The sequence below is a fragment of the Homalodisca vitripennis genome, chromosome 2, assembly GCF_021130785.1.
Source record: "Homalodisca vitripennis isolate AUS2020 chromosome 2, UT_GWSS_2.1, whole genome shotgun sequence".
In the NCBI taxonomy this organism is placed as follows: domain Eukaryota; kingdom Metazoa; phylum Arthropoda; class Insecta; order Hemiptera; family Cicadellidae; genus Homalodisca; species Homalodisca vitripennis.
In genome coordinates, this window is record NC_060208.1 from 132243345 (window position 1) to 132267970 (window position 24626).

Sequence of the window (24626 nt, forward strand, 5' to 3'; positions counted from 1 at the left end):
TTTTATACATTTATTCATACAACATACAGGTTATTTGAATTTGTCTCCTTCAAAGTACTCCCTTTGGGAAGCTACACACTTTTCCCACCGGTGTTTCCACTGATCAAAGGCCCCAGAAAACTCTATTGTAAAGAAAATTCTTTTGTAAAGGTGTTTAGCAGCTCCGTCGTTTTTTCTTTAATTTCATCAACTGTTTGAAATCTTCATCCTTTCAGGGGTCTCTTGAGCTTCGGGAAGAGAAAAAAGTCTGCTGGAGCCAGATCAGGTGAGTAGGGGGGCTGAGGAATGACAGTCATTGCGTTTTTTACAAAAAAGTCACGGATAACTAATGCAGAGTAAACAGGAGCATTGTCATGGTGAAGGACCCAATCACCACTTTGCCACAGCTCAGGTCTCTTTCTTCTCACAGCATTACGCAATTTTCGGAGGGTTTCAAGATAAACAAAACGATTAATTGTTTGACGTTGTGGAAGGAATTCATAGTAGACGACACCTTTACAGTCAAAGAAAACCGTAAGCATGACCTTCACATTTGATTTGACTTGACGTGCTTTCTTGGGTCTTGGAGAGCCTTTTGATGTCCATTGTGATGATTGGGCTTTTGTTTCCACATCGTAACCAAAAACCCATGTCTCGTCTCCTGTAATGACATGATCCAAGAAGCTTTTGTCGTCATTTGCCTTTTGAAGAAGTTCCTCAGAAACATGAATTCGGTGTTGTTTTTGGTCTTTAGTCAACAGTTTTGGCACAAACTTTGCTGCAACACGACGCATTTGAAGTTTTTCAGTTAAAATTTCCTGACAAGACCCAAATGAAATGTTACACTCTTCTACCATTTCACGGATTGTTAGTCGACGGTCTGATCATACGAGAGCGTTCACTTTAGCAACATTGTCATCATTGATTGACGTTGAAAGGCGTCCGGAACGAGCATCGTTGTCTGTGGAAGTTCGGCCATCTTTAAACCTCTTGAACCACTGATGGCAGCATGATCGGCTTAGATATTCTTCACCAAAAGCCTCTTGTAACATCAAAAAGGTTTCAGAAAACGTTTTGTTCAGTTTCACACAAAACTTCACACAAACACGTTGCTCTTCTTTCACATTCATTTTCATTAAACAAAAAAATAGCCAAACTCTATAAAACTAATCTCAAACAAACTGTGCTAATGTTACTTTCAGTGATGTTATGATTGATCTGCAAACACAGCTGTGTTACTATTGAGTCAGGGAATACAATGCTGCCAACCGCATCGCTGTGAGACATTGCATTCCCATAGTATATAAAAAGTCCTGGAACTTTTTGATCACACGTCATATATATTTTTTAATTTCTTAGTTTATTTTACATTAAATCCAATAAATTTAACAACTTACGCGATTTACATGATAAAAACATCAGTTTTGCTTTATTTCCGTCTATTCCTAAAAAATCAGGCGAAATCTTTTGCTATCCATAGCTTGCTAACAAAGCGTTTCCAGACATATGTTTATATGAACTTTTTTCATTATTTTGATGAGAGTAATCCACCTAATAAGTTTGTCAGGTTACTCGTGGGACACTCTATGTACAGAGTGTTTAGTAAGTGTTCCAATAGTTTGGAAATGACTGTATGTGTTTTTTTTTAATATTCCTTTTGAACCAGTTATGAAACTTGAGAATTGTATTAACCTTTGCTATACCTTGTATTTTAATACAGTCTTAGTTTTGTGTGTGCCATAGTTGATTGGTCAAAAGAATTTACTTTTGGCCATAGTAATTTACTTCCAGTCTAAGATATTTCTGGTGCTTCAATTGAGTTTGCTTTTTTGCCCAAATCAAGAAGACGGATCCAAAAACCCTACTTCTGTCAAAAGACAACTAAGACGAGTTTTATAAAATGATTTAAATTTATAGTAAAAGTTAGATAGTAACTTTGTCTTTGATATCTGCATTATAGTACTGACCAATATACCGCAAAATACTAAATATTTGCTAAAACGTTCAGTTAGAAGTATATTTGCCAAAACTTTCAATTTTCTCATCTGGATATTTTCTTATTCTTAGCTCAACTGCAGTTGTAGAACAGGTTGTAAAGGTATCAAGCTTACTCTATGCTTTCAAGACTATAAATGTAAAATTAATTTAAAACCGTTATGAAATTAATTAAACATATTGGTTGTGCTGCCACTAAAGTGAGTTTACATAGAGTTCATTTAATTGAACAGGCTCTTTCAATTATTGTTTGCTGTAATGCATTCTCATAGAATTTTTCACAACTTTATAGGCCAGTGGGGTGTAGCCTAAGTTGGTTTTCAAAATAGGAATAAGCCTATATATTAATCAAGGCTTATTCCTATTTTGAATATAGTTAAGAATGCCCATGTAAGATTTCAGTACAGTTGGCCAAGTAGTTTTTATGTAGTTGAGTAAAACATACAGGCAGATAGGATTAGATTCATATATATATATATATATATATATATATATATATATATATATATATACTAGATGTTCTAACTGAATGATTCATCAACGCCCAGCAAAAAAAGTATCAAAAATAGAGGTATGAAATTTGGTACATATTATTATTACCTTGTGCCCTAGAAATGAACTAAATAAGATTTTCTCTCTGACCTCAGGGCCCAGCCCCTCTTTCCCCTGAAACTTAAAAAAAGTATTACTATTTTGGAGTAAAGTGAAACTGGTTTGAAGAAAATCTAGCAATGCTTATGCTACGGTCAAAATTTCTAATGAAACATCTTGAAACGATGGCTATCATCATGCCCAGTGTCACAAACTTTTTACAGCTATAAAAGTACCACCCGATTTTCAATGGCAAAATGAAATAACACAGAAAAGTGCACAGAAATCTGATGATATATCAGAACTTGCTCAAGAGAGGTCCGAATTATCTATTTCTAGCACTTCCCAAATGCAGATTGCTAGTACAACAGTAGGCGAGTAAGTATTAATGTATTATTAAACAAATAGTCCATTAAAAAGTCACATTTGGGTTTGGGGTCGCCACTCTTGTCTCTCGGCCGCCACCTTGAAAAAAGGAATGCAAACTATTGGTTTTACAAAAACACTTTTTAAACATTTTTTGGTACTAATAAAATTTTGTATAACTTTACTTCTGTAACTTTTTGTTGTAAAATGAAAATTAACGAAGTTATTAACAAAAGAGGGTGAACCTTTTGGGACAAATTTATAGTTTTATATCAACAAATGATAGAATTGTACACCCATATATATATGTACATTTTTTTATTACATTCAGTAAGCATTCAATAAGTAAAAATATTTCTCACTGCCTGATTACCAATCTTCCTCTATATAATTGTCAGATTATCATTTAGGATAACTGGTACATCAAGTTGAACCGTCTGTATAAAAGTCTGACGCGTTCTATTTCAAGGTTGCATTTTTTTACATCTTCAAAAATCTGTCATGACTTTTGGTTGTGTCCAAATCGTCAGACATCTGAATAGGACAGTGTTTTTAGTTCACTTTATAACTCCCTCTGAATATCTGACACATTCGAATAACTTTTTTTCTTTTTTCCTATATCTTTTTATGACAACTTTCCGCTCACTACTCATCAGATCAATATCTCTCGGTTATCAGAAAGACATAGCCCGTATACACTATGGATGTTTGACATGCTTGAATATTTCCATGTGACTGTTTTTTCTTATATTTTTGAAAAGTTGTACACGCTCACCTCCCCACTAAGATGGCAAACTTAACATACACTTTTTTGTTTTAGGACCTAATCTTCACAATCCAATACGACCCTATGACGCATTAGTAACTGCAAATTTAACATCCCAGGCTCCCCCACTAATAGTGGTATATCAAGGAATCGACAATTGTCAATAACTGCCCTCGTGTCACTTGATCCTGATACAAATATTTGATTACAAAGTAATAAATAAAACCAACAGAAATTCTCAAAACCGATTTCAAAGGTAACAATGTCTTATTTTATGCATTCATCTATACAAGTAAAAATGAAATGCTGTTCATTGGTAAGCACATCACCAATTCACAATCACTTTGGTCCAATTTCTTATTTTTTGTTTTAAAATGTTTGTAATAATCCAAATTAAGTTGTTATGGAATGATAAATTGAGAATAATTGGAGATATTTTATTGAAGGAAGCAATCTCTAGTGTTTCGAAAATAGTAGTGAGTATGAATGACAATAATATTATGTACCTTTTACTATAGATCACTCCACAAATAAATTTATCCAACTGCTCCAAGAGTCTTCTATATTTAAGTTTGTCTAAGTTGTAAGTCTTCTTTTAATGAAGGGTATTGTTGGAACTTCTTCACATCTGCACTGTATCAGGTTTGCCGATATTAATACTATCAAAGAATGAAAACCGAGGACACAAACTAATACAGTAAGGCAGGTGGTCTACAAAACAGGCAGATGTTTCTTTTAGGAATTTAACTTAATTGTACATATTTAAGATATTGTTTAAATGTTGTGATCGTGTTATGTAAAATCTACGAGTACTAAATATAAATATCATGAAAATGTTCATAAATGGTCAAATAATGCAGTTTCAAAATTATCAAAGGACTCCTACATATTATATCATAAGTTCTCTTACTAGGGAAGCTAACAAACTCCTGCATTAAGATAGGCCAAGTACTACTGAATTCTTTTGAACTGTTCAATAAAACATAATGGAATGTTGCACAGAAATTCTAATGGAAATATATTCCAATAGCCATCAGTTATTTCAAGAACGCAATGCCATTTAGAAAATATCTGCCTATGAAGTCCCTGTTATTCTGCAAGAAATTGCATGAGAAGCTGCATGTAACAGCTAGTTTATTATTGAATTTTAGTACCATTTACTGAGGACTTGTTTAAATAAATATAGGAAATTTTGTAGAAAAGTAATATTTACTTAGTACCTTGTATAGTAGCACTCAAATTTATTCATAGCCATCACTGTTTGTTTATTTGTAAGTGCAAATAGGTTTATCACAATTATGGTTATAATTTTTTGTTATTTGAAAATAGACTTTATACCTATTAGTTACCTCTCACAAAATCATTGTGCCTTCATATAATATTAATTCCATTATGTAAAGTCTTTTACATTTTGTTTTTTCAAAACTGAAGTACTATCTATAAAGAATGTCTTTATTATTTTAAAGCTTTGGTAATATCATTTATATAAAACAAAAACAGAGAAGTTCCCATCACTTTGTGGTACCAAGATTTTCTACTCCAATTGCTATTGTTTATGTAAAGAATGTGCGGGTTTTAATGAAGAAAAGCATGCATCTCCATTATAATAACCCCTGGAATTTAAAAATAAATGTAGAATGTTCGACACATTCAATGTTTGATTCAATAGTTGATACACCCTATAAACTACATTTAATCACTTTGAATCTTTCCTTTTAATAGACAATAGACAATAGACAATTTATTGGCCATTAATAATTTTCAATAAAATTACAATAGGCTTCGTCAAATATTAAGGCTTAAATTACTAGCCTAATCTAAAGTTAAAAATCCTTATGAACGATCTCACAGCTAAAATATTCATTAATATTATAGAAAGGTCTATTTTTTAGCCAAGAATACAATTTATTATTAAAAACTTGACATGGTAAAGTTTGAACAGCATAAGGTAACAAATTGAACATTTTAATGCCTAAGGTTGTATGGTAATTCATGGTTTTTACCTAATCTAGCTCTATCTACATTTAACTTATCTTTATTTCTTGTATTATAGTGATGAACATCATTTCTTTTCAAAACCATGTGTGACTTTTTTCTTACATCTACTAATACCTCATAAATATACAGATTTATAACAGTTAAAACACCAATATTTACAAACAAAGGTTTACAATGATCTAACACAGGTGCATCCGCTAAAATTCTCACAGCCTTCTTTTGGATTACTAGCACCTGATCAATGCCTGTACCATTACCCCAAATTATTAAACCATATCTAATAATACTTTCAAAAAATGCAAAGTAGGCCATTTTTATATACCTTTGTGATACTATTTTTTTTAAAATTACACAATAAGTAAATAACCCTAGACAATCTCTTGCATACATAATCAATGTGTTGTTTCCAAGATAGCCTGTTGTCCACTATTATCCCCAATAACTTAACAAAAACTTCAGATTCAAATATAGGCCTATTAATATTCTTAAGAGTTATTAACATTTGTTTTGTTTTTTCTGCGTTTAAATAGAGACCATTTACATTAAACCAGTTAACAGTTTCATCCATTGTAGTCTCTACCAAGTTGTTTAAGTAAAGCAAATTTGTGTGACTATTTAACAAAGCTATTAATGTGTAGCTTCATACACACTCCTCATATCCTACCAACTGTTTCTAGACGGAAGAAGGACCTGGACCAACAGGACGTGGAGGATGAGAACACTCACAACTCGAGTCCTGGCGGTTGGCAAGGACGACTCTCTGCATTTCTTCATGTGCACCGTGGGTCACGTGCATCATCACGCAAGTCATCTCGTGCTAGTGATGCCAGTGACATCTCAGAACTTGGCACCATGTGGTTGAACCTGCCACTGTTACTGCTTACCGGAACACAAGCTAATGGCGAAGAAGAAGGAGATGACATCCCAGCAAGGTCAGTCACTACTCTTTTCTCTCCCACTACAGTTATCCCCCCGCATAACCGATCCCAGTTTTCAATTCACAAATAATTTTTGGTACGATTGTTTTGCACTTTTCGCCCAACAGGTTTAATCAAACATAGTTTGAAATTAGGATAGGAAATTTTGAAGCGAGGGCTTGTATTAGCGAGCAGGTAAAATAGTGCAAACTGTTTAGATTAGTTTTTAACTCCTATTTATCATGAATATTATAAGAACGTGAATGCCATTTTTATAACTATATGAATGAATAACTGTAGTGTATTAGGGACCAGATTATATTTCAGCATGTGACATGAATTTATAATCTAATAATAAATTATAACATGCTAAATAAACTACAGTACCTATATTTTCAAAATAAAATAACTGAGATCAATTTAATACTTTTATCTGAATTCATTACAGCATTAAAATGTTAAAATGATTGGCTTTACTTAAAGCAAGATTTATTACTTGTCAATTGTGATATGCTAAAAAAAGTTATTTTTCTTTTTTAAATGTTTTACATTCATTTTAGTATTTAGGATAAAGATTAAAAAGTATGTTAACAGCCTATATTCTTTTTTGCGCTTTTGGACATCTAATTGAAATTTATTAATATTTAATCTACCAGCCTACGTTAAAATAACATCTCTGAAATGTAATTTTTAATAAAACTTGGGAGAGCCAATGGCTAAAGTCTCATACATCGGACATTTGAATCTGTGTTAAAGATAGCAGTTTCAAATTCTTTCTGTGACTGTTTTACTTTTTATTAGTACCATCAACTTTATACTGTATGGACTCTCTCCTTTATTCTGTTTGATAAGATCCTTACATAGGCCAGTGGCCCGAGGACAGACACAATAAGATGTAAAAAGAGATCAGCACTTCCTTAAAAAAAGATTTAACTAGTTTTAATATGTTTTTCCATTGCTAACTTGATCCTTAATTTTTGGAACCAAGAATTATTTTATTTTTATTTTACCATTATTTATAAGTACCAAAATTAATTCCTCTAAGTAAAACTATAGTTTATTATTTAGGTAATGGTCAAAGACATTATCAATATTGTTGGTAAAGTAAGAAGTTGACCACCATCTTGCAAAGAACCTATTTTAAAGTAAAATGAGACAAATATTACAAATCTAGATATCGATATTGAGAAATTGTATACAAATGTACAGTCATTAACTCAGATTGTCACAGATTTTTTTCTAAATAAGTTCTTGTAGTTTTGACATTGGTTTTAAAAACTCCACGATTTAAAGGATCTAATCTTTAAACATTTTTAAAGTACATTTTTGTATATAAATATTCAATTATATTTCAGTCGCTTTCTGGTATTTATGTTACAAAATATTTAAAAGTTGTGTTTTGAACACAACATTTGCATAATGTATATTGCAAGAAATGTACAAACATTATATTATTTTCATGTGTAAATATGAGGAAACTAGTTTGTGAATATATGTTATAGCTTTGATATAGAAAACAAATTTTAAAGCTGTATAATAATAACTTGGCAAGTGAAATCCTTAAAAAGAAATTACTGCTTTGTTCTTGTGGATTGTTTCACTTTAATTAAAACAAAAAAGGGTTTTGTATTTAAATCCTTCTGTTGAAATTGTGTCAATAGAACTTGAAATTTAACAATATTATGAAAGTTAAAATGGGCAACTTTTAATAATTTTATTTTAATTTGTCAAGTAGTTTATCTTGGGAAAGGGACAGGAAAAGAAATTATTTTTAAATTATATTTATAATATACAGAAATTTAGAGTATGAACTAATTAAAAAGTTCTAATAAAACAGTGTTGTGGAAGAACTAGGTACCTTCATTATTTAGGCCATTTATATTCAATGGATATTGAAAATAGAAGTTACAGGATAATAAAAGTTTAGTCCATTGTATATAAATGATGTTCATAGCATCAAAGTAATTTTATTTTAAAGTAAAATGCCAGACAATTTGTTTTTGTCAAAATTTTCTCACTTACTACAAGCATAAAGTTTCTTTAAGTATCCATTCTACATATGAGGGTGAGTCGAACATAAGGAAAACCACATATAAGTTGATTTCACTTTTCTCTCTCTGATTCTACAATGTTTAAAGAATGGGTTATCCATAAAAATCCCACGGAAAATTACCCAGGGAAAATTACCAAGGGAAAATAATCTCATGCACAAGACAATGTGTACCTATCCAAAGAAATTCACGTGTAATGACAGGTGATTTCTATTTTATTGTGTTTTCAATATGCAGTTATTTGTGGTCCTAAAGGTCAAGCACTGAGAAATCTTAAACAATGTTTGAGGTCCTGTAAGACTAAACTCTTAGCTCAGATTTCCCAGAGCATCTGCCTTATGTTCTGAGCAACTCTGTTATAGCTGAAAAAAATCCTGTAACATTATTGATTCTATCCAAGGCATAAATTATCTAATAATATTTCCAAAAAAGTTCTGATATAAAGATACAAAAGTCAGATGAAGACATGTGTAGCCTGTTTATACATTAAAAAAATTTTCTTTATTACATAAAACACTTTCAAATATAAATCATGATATTATTCATAGAAGTTATGTAGACATTCCATAAAAAAACAAGCACTAACATGTCATGCAATCGTTGATTTAATCTGTATCCTGGCTAATTGTGGGTGTACTTATGAACAAAATTACATTATTTTGCTTTATCTCTCTGTATTTCTTTCCTACTGTACTTTTGCATGGCTACACATTTCACTTGTACACCAACTCCAAAGATGTTATATGACTCGCTCTCATGTAATCCTTAGATACGAGATGCTTTTATCGAAATACAGACCATAGTCCATACCAGTAAACCCAATTATATTTAAATCTAAATATACAACATAACAACCATATTTTTATTTTTACCATTTCATATTATGGGTTAAATATAAAACCATTAAAACATCGTAAATCATTTACTTTAAAGCATCAATATTTGTAAATTTCAGTTTAAATAGTTCATTGATGTCATATGATGTTTCATTAAGGAATAAAATGGTAACGAATACATAGTTACTTTTTAAAATTATGTATGATTGGAAAACCTTAAATTTATCACTCAAAAATCTATGTAAAATTTGTGATTACGTCCCCCAACAAAAGTGTTCTATTATTCCCTACAGCCTTTCAGACTCCTCGTCGTGAAGGTAAGATTTGCCAAGTTATTTTTAGCTAGAGAAAGATTGCGATTGCATCTTACATCTTGCTAGTGGCATGCTGCTTCTCTGCTGTACCGTACTCTCTCCACCGAGTCATCGTACAAGCAGCTTCATCTTTCTACTTTCCAATGCTTCCTCCATCTATCTTAGACGTAGAGGGGTCATGCGTATTTACTTCCAACTGTACTTCATCTTCGACTGATGATACTGTAGAACTCAGTCAAATAGAAATAGTTGGCTGTTACTTAAAAATGTAGACTAAGTTATTTGTAGTCTAGGTCAAAAAACAGATTCAAAAACAGATCTCTTAATCAACAATAATTTATATTAACATTTTAATGTATTAAATGAAACTTATAGTGTTATAATATCTTTTTTTGAGTTTTTTTGCGTATTCAATTGTTTAATTTATCATTTTACAAAAACTATATATACTTGTGGTAGGAAGAACAATTTTTCATCTTTTTGTGTATCACAAGATAGACCTTCAGAAAAAAAATACAATTTTCCTACATCAAATCGGGCAGTTATGTTAAAAGTTACAGCTCAATTTTAATGGAACATAGTTTCCTCATTGATAATATGTTGCAAATAGTCACCAAAACTATAAAAGTTTACAAACTTATTAAAATGCAATTGTCACAAAATTCATGACATAATTTTTAAAATAATACATCTAAAGTAAATAAACAAACTTCTAATATTTAAAAACATATAAATAATTAATAAAGTAGTTATAAAAATCTTTATGTAGTTCTGAGATATGAAAATGTCATGCTATAATAAGCATTTATGAAAACCATTATTTATAAAAGAAAAACACAAAATATAGTAAACTAATTGAAATATGTAACTTTATCTATTGTTGTTCACAACTTTTTATATAATGAACACTCATTTATGTTACACGTTTTAATACTTCGTTACTTTCTATTTCTACATCTTCATGACTATCATTAAAAACAGTGTCATTCTGTTCTAAGCCAATTTGACAAAACTGTGAAATAAACAACCTAACAAATTTTAAATCCAAATTCATTTGAATACAGGTAATGTTAATTTTAATAGCACATTTTACACCACTAAAAACAGTACCTACAAATTTACATTTTCAGAGTACTATTAAAATATCTATGCAATTTATATAATGATTAATTAAAGGAAATGTTCTTTTTATTTCTTCCTTGAATTTACTGTTCTACGATTATAAAATTGCACTATAAAAAATAACAGTCTGACACTGTGGAAATATAGTGAAAGTTTAATTTACAACTGTTTACTTTTATATTTTTTATATAAGTGTTTATTTCTGTGTATACATGTAGTGATCTAATATGTGTCTCTGTTACTAACAACACTTAAGGCGTTATTGAACACAACATAAAATAAAAAATATAAGAACTACTACTGCATTTCTCATTTATATATAGAGAGATGTAAAACTTTATTGTTGCTATAATAATGATATTAATTATTTGTTTTCTAATCATAAAACTTTTAATATTTATAAATAATTTATTTATCATGACACTATCCGAGAGATATATATATATATATATATATATATATATATATATATATATATATATATATATATATATACTGTATATATATATATACTGTATATATATATATATATATATATATATATATATATATATAAAACATATTAAATAACAACAGTTATTAATGCATTTTTGTTTCACAGCAAAATCCATTACGCATTGTAGAACTGATCACTATAAGCTATTTACTTTTATGCATATAGTATACTAAACTAACACATAATTAATTGTTAATTTAATTCAAGTTACAATTAATGTATTGCAAATTGAAATGTCACCTGTAGTTTCAAATACTGTTTGTCATACAATTGAATCAACATTTAAGGCTATTTATAAAAATAGTTCTAAAAAATAATTACTTGTAAGGTTTTAACACCTTAAACTATTTTACAATGAGATTATTTCTATGATGCTAATTTAACACCATTTGCATATATTCTAGTTTACTGAACATGTAAGAAATTTACTAGGATCTAGGAGGTACTTCATACTTATTGTACATACACCTTTATTTTCCATGTTTTACCTATTTCACACTGTTAAACAAAATTAGAGATATTTCGATCTTAATATATTTATTTCTATACATTTGTATTTTACACTTGGAACCTCAGAAAAATTGGGTGCAAATGTGATTTTGGTTTAAAATTTACAGAAATTTTTAAGGAAAAAGTTTAAGATCATACATGAGTTTGATTTATCAGAAAAATATAACAGCCTCATTAAAAATCAAAAATATTTTGGATTTAGAACGTTTTAGTTAAAGCATTGATTTATTTTTTCTCAGTTCAATTCAACACTGCCTTTATTTTTTTATTCCCATGTAGAGACTCAATTTTTGTATAGAAATTGTATTTAGTACAGCAATTTAAGGCTTTGTCTTACACAGAGTGGACTTGTCTAAACTTGTATATGTAGAGTATTGAATTTTCATAATTTTTATTTACCTAGCTGGTTTTGCTTACACTTGTGAATGAATGAAGTTAATAACTTTTATGCTTTTCCATTATTTATAGTTTTGTAAATATAACTTTAAAAGCTTCAACTTTTAAACACTTGTACATTTAAGCTTAGAATGGAGAATACAATGTAACATAAATTTAAGTAAAACATTTGATTACTACCAAATCAAATACTTATACATTATCTATCCTAGTGAGTATATAAATATGATATGTGAGCTATCCGGGAAATAGCTTTGCTTTTCATCTAGTACCTGAAGTGAAGAAGCTCACTAAATAGAGCTTGATGATCCAGCTTGGTTTGTATCTGGCAATGGAATGACAAGGTTATTGTACCATTTTTTCCAGCAGTACTAATGTCATTGACATACATCCTGTCGACTGATGTACGCATTGTTTTTTGCTTCTAAAATATGTTGATGTTGTATAAATACTTGAATAGCCTGCAGTTTGTGGACCAAATATTTATATATTGAAACTTCATGAGGGATACTGCCTTTGCAATTTAAACTATTCATAACCAGACACATCCATAACCCAAGAAATAATTTTTTAACTGTTTTATACATGAGATAGACAAAATAGATTTAGAAAAAAATATCAGGCATATATGAATCAGTTATTATACACTTTTAAACTAGGAATATGCCTAAGGGCTTAACTGTATGTAATTTCCTCATCTCTTAACCTCTTTAGTGCTGGGTTTATAACGAAAAGTGCTAGTTTTTATGTGGTAAATGCTACGTATTTGACAAACACATCAACGAAGTTTATTGATATTACTGGAGCTGAAAATTGTTATTATATAATTCCAAAAGTCTTAGAGTAACGTTTTTGTTTATTTGATCATGGGTAACAGACCGATTCTATTTTTTTGAAGTGAAATAAAAACAATGTTATTGTTATTATATTAAATTAATTATGTATATTTGATTACAGGTTTTAACCAAGTAAAGTGTATTACATGTGTAATTTATTAGTTTCTCAGTGTTCTAAAATGGTGAATTGCATTATTTATCATTATATTTCGTATTTGTGCCAAATTATATTTGTTTATTGTGACAATATCCAATGAAACTTTTACTGGTGATGAAGACTATTACATAATGCTGTCTAATGTTACTGAATTATTTCTTTACTTTGTAAATATTAGTATTAAAAGATTTTCATATTCATGATAACTATTGTATTATTGTTAATCACAAATGATCGGAATTATATTTGCATAGACAACAATTTGTATATTTCATCCATACTTCTTTATTTTTTTAATAACAAAGAAAAAATATATAAAATTTGTTCTGTTTTGCTTCTATTTATAATGATACGAGGACCATTCAGTAATTAAAGAGATAAACAAGTCTAGAGAGGAAACAATTTATTTTTCCAAAACAACACTTGTACTACTTTTTTTCATAATCCCTTTGAACATTTATGCACTTGTTCTAATGGACCACAAGCTTTTTTACACCAGCTGCTAAGAAATCTTTATCTTGGTGTTTGAGCCAATTTCCCACAAACTTTTTGACGTCCTTGTTATCCTGGAACCTCTTTCCACGCAATTCCTCCTTCAGCGGACCAAACAAGTGGAAATCACTTGGTGCTAAATCGGGACTGTAAGGGGGATGAGGCAGTACTTCCCAGCCCACCCATTTTGTTAATGGTTTCTCGGGTTAGTTGAGCAGTATGAGAACGTGCATTGTCTTCTTGGAGAATCACGACTCTCTTCTGATATCCAAGACATTTCTCATGGCTGGCTTCACTTTGTTCAAAAGCATATCCGAGTATTATTGGCTGATAATTGTAAGCTGCTCTTCAAGATTATCACAAAAAACTGGACCTTCAGCATCCCAAAACACCGTCAACATGACCTTTCCTGCTGATGCTCGGGTTTTGAACTTTTTCCTGACAGGTGGGCTGGTGCGCTTTCCTCCGTACTTTATCTTTTTGATTCTGGCTCATAATAGTGAACCCAAGTTTCATCACATGTTAACATTTTATTGAGGAAGTGCTCACCTTCTCTCTCATAATGTTCCTGTAGTTCTATGCACAATCTTAACCTTGTTTCCTTGTGTAGCCATGTCAACTTCTTTGGGACCCATCTAGCACGTTTTGCGGAACTTCAACTTGTTTTTAATAATGTTATGAACTGTACCCATACTCACATGAACTTTTTCTACTATCATTTCAACAGTGACTCAGCGGTAAGCACAAATTATGTCATCAATTCGACTTTCCAGTGAGGGAGTTGAAACTTCAACTGATCGGCCAGGAGGGTGTTTGTCAGTCACTGCGTCTCATCCATTTTTGAACTGTTCTACTTACTTGTAAAAATTTGCACGATTCAAACAGTTTTCACCATACACTTTAGTCATTCTAGAGTATATATTCACTGGTTTTTAACCTTCAGCAAGTAAAAGACAAATAACAGAATGTTGTTCAACTAAAGTGGAATTTTCAAGTGGACTTGCCATTATAATCAAATGTATTTTTGAGGTTATAAAGACAACAATATTAATCAATCGGCTGATCAGGGCTTATCCCAGTGATGCCTACTTAAAGCTATAAAAGTACCAAAATTACCCTACCAACAGTTTTCTTCCCAGACCTGTTTGTCTCTTTAATTATTGAATGATCTTCGTAGTTTGAGAAAAAAGCATCAACATTTGTCATATAATTTATTATCTGTACAAACACAGATAAAAGAGTTTTAAATAATTTTATGTAAACGCATTTTATATACTTATGGACTCATTTGTAAAAATATTTTTACATGCATTCTGTGATCATTCTTTTTAAATATACAAAAATAAATAAGGTATTACCTCAAATTAGAAAATATTAAAGATTTGCCAAAACTATACATTTTTGCATTAATTGCTCAGCACCTTTCCTTATAACAATAGGTCAAGGGCCATAGCACTAAAAAGCTTAAGGAATTTAAAAAATATTAAATTAATAGAAAACATATAAAATGTAAATTTAATACAAAAAATCCTCCAAAAACTTATTTCTTTAACCGTGTTCAGCAAGTTAATCATGAATTCATCCAACATAATTCAAAAAGGCTTGTGATGAATTCTAAGATCAATGAGGGGCCTGCCCACACACATGTGCACTGGTGCACTCACACATACATGCACTTATGTACAAGAGTTTACTCTTAAAAATTAAACAAAATTGTTCTTTGAGTTACAAACGTACAGTTTGTTCAGTTTAGATGTAACATCAACAGTACTGCCTGAAGATTGTTTTCAACAATGAGCTTGAAATACTTCAATATTTTAATTTAATCGTGTTAACAATGTTTTAATACACTTTGAATAAGAAAACTTAGATGACAGTTGTGACACCAGTTGCGTAAGCCTAAGAGTTAAGAATTGTTCAAACTTCTGAAATTTAACCCTCCAAGGTATTAGTATTTATGCAGTTACTTCTGGAAAAGCCAAAATGTATGTTCAAAGTTTAATTCTGTACAGGAATCTGTAACATCTTCCCTTCCAGTAAAATTTTTAGAATTGATGCTAACTTTTACAAGAAAAATTTGGGTTAAAAACAAAGCAAGACTTCTTTTTAGGTACATTATTTTTAATAAAGATAAAAATTAAACGAATCTGATATTTATTTAGTTTGTTATGCCAAAGCATTATTGGAAAAATTTAACTTGGAAGTTTTCCCATTTAAATAAGTATGTATTTTTAGAAGATAAATTAGGACGATGTGCTAAATCAATTTCTGTCAGGTAACTTGACATCTGCACTTCAAAGCAAGCATTTACACAATCATATTTATAGGAATAAATATGCTTGTTTTGACTTCCTGAATTAGTTCCTGAGATCTTGCAAAGGTTCAAAATTATTATGTTTGTATAGCTATAGTTCTAATGCCATAAACGTTACAGCACTCCGTAGTTGGTACCTTCTGACTTTAATCTGTATTGTATACAAAGAGTGTGTCATTTATAAGTCATTCTAGTCACTTATAAATAATACCCGAGTCCTGTATGTTTTGTCCTCTTTTCTTCAGTAAAAGACTTTTGATATCTGAAAGTAAATTATTTTCTAAAAGTCATTTCGATCTGGAACATTCTAATAACTATCACTGTAGTAGACAAATAATACTGATTAGATTTTGTGTAAACAAGTTTACAGTAAGAATTGTAATGTTTGTGAAACTAAAAATGGTACGCTCTTAAGATTCAAGACTTTTTATTGCTTTTGTGTATAAAGATAATAAGTACTTTTTTGGAGTTATGTACTTATGTAATTCTTCTCCAAAAATATCTTATGTAAATAAATTCCATTTATGATTTCCAACCTGTATACAACTTTTAACAATAACTTGAAATATTCACTTTATTTCAATTCTTAAAGTTTGATTTCAGAACAAATACAACAAGGGAGTGACAATCATATTGCTACAATCTTTATTTTCTGTTCAGGAATGACGTATGTATAATGGTGAGCGAACCTTCACCTGAGGCACCCCCAACTCTTCCACAACATTGCACTCTTGATCTTCCAGACACAGGGGTGTCCATCACCGTGACAGAGCCGTCCCCGGAGAGCCCTGCCCCTGCCTTGCCTGTTCCCTCCCCTCCACCACCACCACCTCCACCCCCACCACTTCCCGCCCACCTACGGCGTGCTGCCTTCCGTCGCATGAGCGAAGCGACAATTGTCCACGCTGCCCTGGTCCACAGGGAGTCAGAGGAGTATGAACTCGATGGCGATGGAACCAGCTGATCCAGACCGTAGTTTGTCTGAGCACTTCAGTAGCTTTTGTCTTTGCCTTTGTCTCTATTGCCCTGTGAAATGATCTGCCTATCAATATTAGTATTTTCGTAAAGTTTTTCAAGTATGCTTACAAGATATGTTTTGAAAGTTAAAGATAAATGAAATTGGGAAGTAATTTTTTTATGGCAAAGCATTTTTTGTATGTACAGAATGTAAATAGAAGAACAGACTTAAAACTGCTTCTCAGTGAATTCCTTAGGAATTAAATCAAAATTTGATGTTACCATAAGTGTGCATTATTACTAGAGGATGCAAAACTTTATCTACCAATGTAAACCAAATATTATCAACTACTTTCAGAAATCCTTGAATCCTTCCTCTGTATTACTCTTCTTTTAGAAATTGTATTGTGAACTTATCATCATTATTTAGTAATGTAACAGAGTTGAGATTTAAACATTTTTAAATATGCTTCCAGTTTTTATTTAGAATATAATAATATTTTAACAATTTATATAATTGTTTCACATTATTTGTTTTGTTATCTACTGAAATCTGCTGATAAAACACATTTTATTACATCTTTGGAAGTATGGTCAACTGGATACCAAAAAGTAAAGATCTTTTATAATTTATTTTTTAAAGTTAATTTTTACAAATTTTTATCAAACATAACTTTATTTTTAAAACTTATTATTCTAATAAAAGTTAAATTTACTTAAAAACATCCTAAATTTTTAAAAACATTACTGTGTTTTATTTTATTTGATTTCTCCAAAAAACTAAATACTTAAAGAATCAATTGAATATAATTTTTTTTATAAAATCTTAAATCAAAAATAGAAAAACTATCATTTTTATTATTTTCAGCAAAATATCATTCACTTCAGAAATGTCTATTTCATAGCTGATGATTATTACATTTTATTTAATATTATACACTTCCTTATACATGTACTCATTAGCCTTATTGGTAAGGTTTGTAAATAGTTTAATGGATTTTTAATGAGTTTTACAAGTGTTGCTGTATGTTCAATAGAAACGTTAGAACTGTGTTGTATTGGCTAGTTGGAGATGAGATCTCATATTTACTAATAAGGGATTTGCTAGGTTGTTACATTTTCTCTTCTTTTGGAAGGAGACAAATATTAAATATTGTCGTTTGTATTAGGAATCAACAAATATTGTGTTCACTCACTGTATTGTACATAGACAATATCATACGATTACGAAATCAAGTATTCCAGTTGATCACATTTATATTTGGTTAGAAAAATATTACAATTGCAATAATGATAGACAAATATAGGCCTAATTATTGAAACATGTGTGTGAAATTGTAAATATGATCTTATTTGTACATAGCTGATTTTATATGAAAGCGGTTGTTTAGTTTGTTTTATATTATTCTTTGAAACTGTAATTAAAGGGTATTAAGAGTTAATTTTTGTGATATAATTAATTATAAATGTGTATAATAATGTAGATAATTTGTACAAATGCTTAATTTTATTAATATTGTTACATAGATCATTAGAGTTCAACACTAATAATGTTATTGCTGAAAATGTTTAGTTGAAAAGGTTGGTTGTGATATTGTAAATACAGTATAACATTTATAACACAGTTAAATAACATTTGGTTCATATAAATAATTTTATTGGGTGCTTTTCAAAGCATTTTTTGCTTTATCACAACAGTTTACAGAGATGGTACTTTATTTATCTCAAGTACGTTGTTTATAAAAACCTCCACATACTATAAAACATCCATTAATGAACATTTCAAATTTACAGAATATGAGTAGCATTTGTATATATTTTACTAGTTTACTGAATTAGAGTTTAGAAATATAATTTTTTCAATCAAAATATGATTTGTTTTAATGCATTAAAACATATCATGAGGCACAACTAAGTAAAAACATGTCTAGTGTAGTTTTACTTGACAGGCTTCTCTTTCAAATCATGATTTCCTAATCATTTTTATGGTAATATTAATTTTTTCTATCATCATGGTATTACAACAAAAGGCATTATAACACTTAAAAAGAGAGTGTATTAACATTCTATCTTCTATTTACATCTAACTAATCAAAAATTTATTATGCCAAAAAATATTTTTCCGATAAAAAAATTCCTGAGCTTCACTTTTATGTATATTTTGCTCTAACAAGAATTTATTAAGAATAAGTAACCTAAAATTTTAAGCTCACAAGAAAAAGCTTTCTGCCTGAAAGTACTAATGTAGAGAGTTAATGATAAGCATCAATAATCTTGTCTAAACTTCTCATATTTAAATCACACTAAATATGTATTCTAGAAAAATAATTGACAACAATAACTTTGTCTTAATTAGATAAACATAATAAAAAAATGGTCATTTCATGTGTATTACACATTAAATATTTATTAATGCATAACTAATGGGAACTGTTTTTATAAAAACAATTCTGATATTTAAAAAAAGAACATCAGAGTTCCCTAGTTTACAAGACTATTTTAAATATTTTCCTCAATCTTCAATTTTAGTTTTTAAGTCAAAATATAAAGTCAACTAAGAGGTTCATCTGAACATTCAGCCGTCCACTATTAAACATAATAATTCAATTTCCACTGGTTTTGTTCATCATATCTAAAAAAGTCTCAGTGCCTCCTAGTAACCTTGATTGGATTTTTTCAACATGGATCACACAATATACCTACTTTAATTAGTTAGAATCATCAATTTTCCTGTGTATTTCTTTATATGTGAAAAGCATTTGTGATGGCAATGATGAATAAAGTCTAAATGTTCTTTACAAATGGATCTTACATTTTAAGGTTTTGAGTCTACCGGTTTGATCAATATATTCTCATTTGCTTACATATGGGTTTAAAGAGCAATAACCTAGGGTGGCAAATTTTGGGGAGTTGTAAATTGGGGGATAAACTTCAGAAATATATATAAGTTAACAGATAAAGTTCTGAGTGATAAAATGTATAACAACAAAACTTTGCAGTGTTCATTTACATATTGAATATGCTAATGTTGTTGTCAAAAGGACAGTTGGTTGTAGCTGGCCTGAGTATGAGGCAAATAAACTTAAAAGAAGAAGATGCTAGGTGATGGAATGGTTTGAATAGGCAGGATTTTCAAGAAGTCATTTAAATATAAAGCTTGTAAAAAATTAATTTTATTAAGTAATTAGGTCTTTGTAACAAAGCTTTAAAATAAAGGCAACTTATTACAACAATCCATTTTCAAATTAAAAACTGCTAAGTGAAAATTACAAAATTGCAACTATTTGGGTAAGTTCCAAGTATTTGCAAGTTTGAATTTAATATTTTGGTTTGTCTCTGGTCTAGGAATAACATCTGGAAAGGTTGGTGGAGAGTTCAGAAACACCTGCATATTTATCATTCCCATTTCATTTGCCACTAATTAGCGTACAATCCAAACATTTCCAGTATCAACCAATTTCAGCATTTTATGATACAGGTGCTCGTAAAGCATTAATAAATATGGAAAGCCTGGGAGATGCAAAACAGTGGTCATCAGTTGGGTGGGGGGAGGAGTGGCACTATCGTGATAGCAGATTTTAAAATCCGTCTTTGGTTCCCGGGTCAATTGGGAACAACCAAGGGAATATACCAGGTTACCTGAATTTTCAAAATCAAATCAAGTCGTTCAGGTTTCAGTGGGAACAAGATTCAAGGTTATGCTTTATTAATCAGCTAGTGACAACAGAACAATACCTCAATTGTTCAGAACCGCATTGAAGTGGAAGTTTCTTCGGTTCTTTAGTACTAAGCTATTACTTAGAGTAGTTTTCAAATCAAGGTAATTTTATAAAAACATTTGGCATTGATGACGTTTACTTTTGATCTGAACACTATTACAGTAACCTTTTTTTATGGGTCATCTGCCCAAACACATTTATAAATTAAAAAATACACACACACAAACATACACACTCGTTTCAAACAATTAATCTTATTTAAGACTATATTATTCTGTCAAAAAAGTGTAAAAGCTTTGGTGTGTAAAATATATAATACTACAAGTTTTTATCTTCTGACTGTCCAAATTCTGGTTGATGTTGGTGAATGTTTCACACCAGCATCTCAAAAGAGTATTGAAATGTCTGTACAGGAGAATTATAAATTTTGCAAGGCAGCAAAATGGAACCCATCTAACATGTTGAATGAAAAAATAAATAGCGAGATCAACTCCCTGACATTAGAGACATCAGCAACACATCAGATCCAGGACAAGGTCCACTAACAGTGAACTACTCATCAGTAGTGTCTAACTGATCATCACGAGTCTCTGGTAAAATTAATAGGCATGTTTCAAGTACCAGTGCACTCACTTTTAACTATAAATATTCATATAATGTAATTTTATTTATTTGTTCTTACTAGTGTTTTAATTTTAAGTTCTATGAAGAATGGTTAAGATGTTGGAAGACTTGATGATAACGCTGCGCTGGTGAAACATATTGTCAACCAGAATTTTAAATAGTCAGAAGGTAAATATTTCAACAGCATTATTGTGACATCCTATATAGGCAAAACGAATACTTTTACAATAAAAAAAACTACATACATATCCAAAGATTCATATATTCAGGTACAGTATTCATCCTACTGTATTCAGTATCCACTGTTAAATGTAAAATACACTGGAGCTATATTGTATCATCTTCTTTTGGAATAAATAGATTAATAAAAAAACTTAAATTTAAATAGCTGAAATTTTAATTCCCCGGAAATTAAAATCATGTGTAATAAAACACACAGGTATTTGTTTTATCTGCTTGAGTTAGTAAAGTAATGAGATTATGAAATACTTGTTTTATTGCGTTTAATTTACAAAAATAAAGAAAACTGGAACCAGTTGTGGACATTGCAACTTAGCCTCAATATATCTACCCGTAGTGCAATGAAAAGCATCCAAATAGTAAATTGGTGAATTTAAAAATGTAGTCTCATATAAGTAGTTGAGATATTAAAATCTGTTGTCGACTTTATCAGTCAATTACCAAACCAACAGCATAATAAATCTTTAAATTAATTAGTCAATTTTGTATTGGATAACCAATCTTGTTCCTCCAGTGACCACAATCATTTCGTAACAACGATCATAGCCTGTAGAATTTGTGATACAGAGTGCAACTGACACTCTACTCAATAAATTATTTCCTTTAATGGCTTGCTTGTTTTATTCCAAAACCTTGTGTGTTTATTACAATTTTTTATTGGATAAACCAATCTTGTTCCTCCAGTGACCACAATCATTTCGTAACAACGATCATAGCCTGTAGAATTTGTGATACAGAGTGCAACTGACACTCTACTCAATAAATTATTTCCTTTAATGGCTTGCTTGTTTTATTCCAAAACCTTGTGTTTATTACAATTTTTTATTGGATAACCAATCTTGTTCCTCCAGTGACCACAATCATTTCGTAACAACGATCATAGCCTGTAGAATTTGTGATACAGAGTGCAACTGACACTCTACTCAATAAATTATTTCCTTTAATGGCTTGCTTGTTTTATTCCAAAACCTTGTGTTTATTACAATTTTTTATTGGATAACCAATCTTGTTCCTCCAGTGACCACAATCATTTCGTAACAACGATCATAGCCTGTAGAATTTGTGATACAGAGTGCAACTGACACTCTACTCAATAAATTATTTCCTTTAATGGCTTGCTTGTTTTATTCCAAAACCTTGTGTTTATTACAATTTTTTATTGGATAACCAATCTTGTTCCTCCAGTGACCACAATCATTTCGTAACAACGATCATAGCCTGTAGAATTTGTGATACAGAGTGCAACTGACACTCTACTCAATAAATTATTTCCTTTAATGGCTTGCTTGTTTTATTCCAAAACCTTGTGTTTATTACAATTTTTTATTGGATAAACAATCTTGATCCTCCAGTTCCCACAATCATTTCATAACAAAAATCATAACCTATAGAATTAGAGTGCTACTGACACCCTACTGAATAAATTATTTCCTTTGATGGCTTGCTTGTTTTATTCCAACACCCTATGTTTGTCACAACTTTCTATAGAATAACCAATCTCGATCCTCCAGCTCTCACAATCATTTCATTATAATGTTCATGACCTGTAGAATTTGTGGTACAGAGTGCAACCAGTATTTTTCAATTTGCCTTGTAGAAATATGTAATCTGCAAGAAAATTTTTGTTATTTCAACTAATTGTTTCAACAGGATCATTACTAGGTATTGTAACATAAAGCATTACAGGACTGAGGAAAGTTTCCATCGGTATGTTTTACAAAACAACTTAAACACATTTCATGAATGGTTTTTACTTTCTTCTTCAGATGTAAAATTCTAAAATCATAGTTTCTGGAGTAAAACAAACATTCAAGTTGTTAGTAAAAATTCATACCTGGAACTCTACACTAAGGAAAGTAAACACAAAGAAAACACCACTACATAACACAGAGCACAATATACTCAGTTTACATTTTTGTTTAAAATATACTTGTTTACAACAGCCACCAGATGACTATTGTTAGCTAATTTTAATGATTCAAAACACATTGGAAATATATTAAAAAATGTACCTTAAAATTTTGATGTTGGTATCTGCAAAATAAATCAAATGGAAGATGCTGAAATTGTTTATAAAACTTATTTTTATAATGGAACACATTTCTTATGGCCATACAGACACAATTAAGTTGTATTAAAGAATCAGAATCATTTATTGTTTTTAAACACACAATGTGCGATTAACAAAGTCAAGCCTTATAATAATATTAACAAATCCGACTTACATGAGTAATGCTCTAAAAAGAAAATTTAACAACAGTAGAGCTAAATAGTAACAATATAATCAACAAATTATTCAACAACAGTTATTTACTAACAACGAGGACTCAATAAATAAATAAATAAACAAAAAGATTCAGACACCTTTCGTATTCCCTAAAAACTACTCTAGACACTAATGTCAATATCATAGGCCAAATATTCGTCGATTGAATAAAAAACAATTTCCTTTAGAAACTTTTTTAGTTTTATTTCAAACTGCTTCAAGGTCAAACACCATAATTCTTTTGGCAATTTATTAAATAATTTTATTTTCATGACTAGTCTTTTCCAACCTTACTGGTATTGTTCCGAGAAGGTAGTTTTGCCTAGTAGGATAATTATGTGTTTCTCGTCGTGTAGGAAGATTATTTAAAGATTGCTTGATATCCATCACGCAACAGTAAAATAAATATAAAGATTAGGGAGAGTCATTATTTGATACTCTTTAAACAATGGCACACAGGATTCCCTAGCAGATACATTTTTAATTACCCTCAGAGCCTTTTTCTGCCATTTAAAAACAGTTTGTGCCCCACAAGAGTTGCCCCATAGAGTTATCCCATACCTCATATGGAAATGGAAAAAAGCATAATATGCAGTTATCAGCGTATTAAGAGTGACTCAGGTTCTTAGTTTTCGAAGAAAAAAGATAACTCTAGATAGTTTTTTACATAACTGTTCCATATGA

General features: G+C 30.3%; 1 protein-coding gene across 1 annotated transcript in view; it reads left to right on the forward strand.

The window, feature by feature from the left end:
* LOC124354746 (sodium channel protein 60E-like) overlaps positions 1–17803 on the forward strand; it is a 748213-nt gene extending 730410 nt beyond the window's left edge. The window contains exons 33-34 of the mRNA XM_046805417.1: positions 6373–6627; positions 16797–17803. Of these exons, the coding sequence (XP_046661373.1) occupies positions 6373–6627; positions 16797–17100 (559 nt within the window). The 3' untranslated portion in view covers positions 17101–17803. The remainder of the gene's footprint in view (positions 1–6372; positions 6628–16796) is intronic.
* The last annotated feature ends 6823 nt before the right edge of the window (positions 17804–24626 follow it).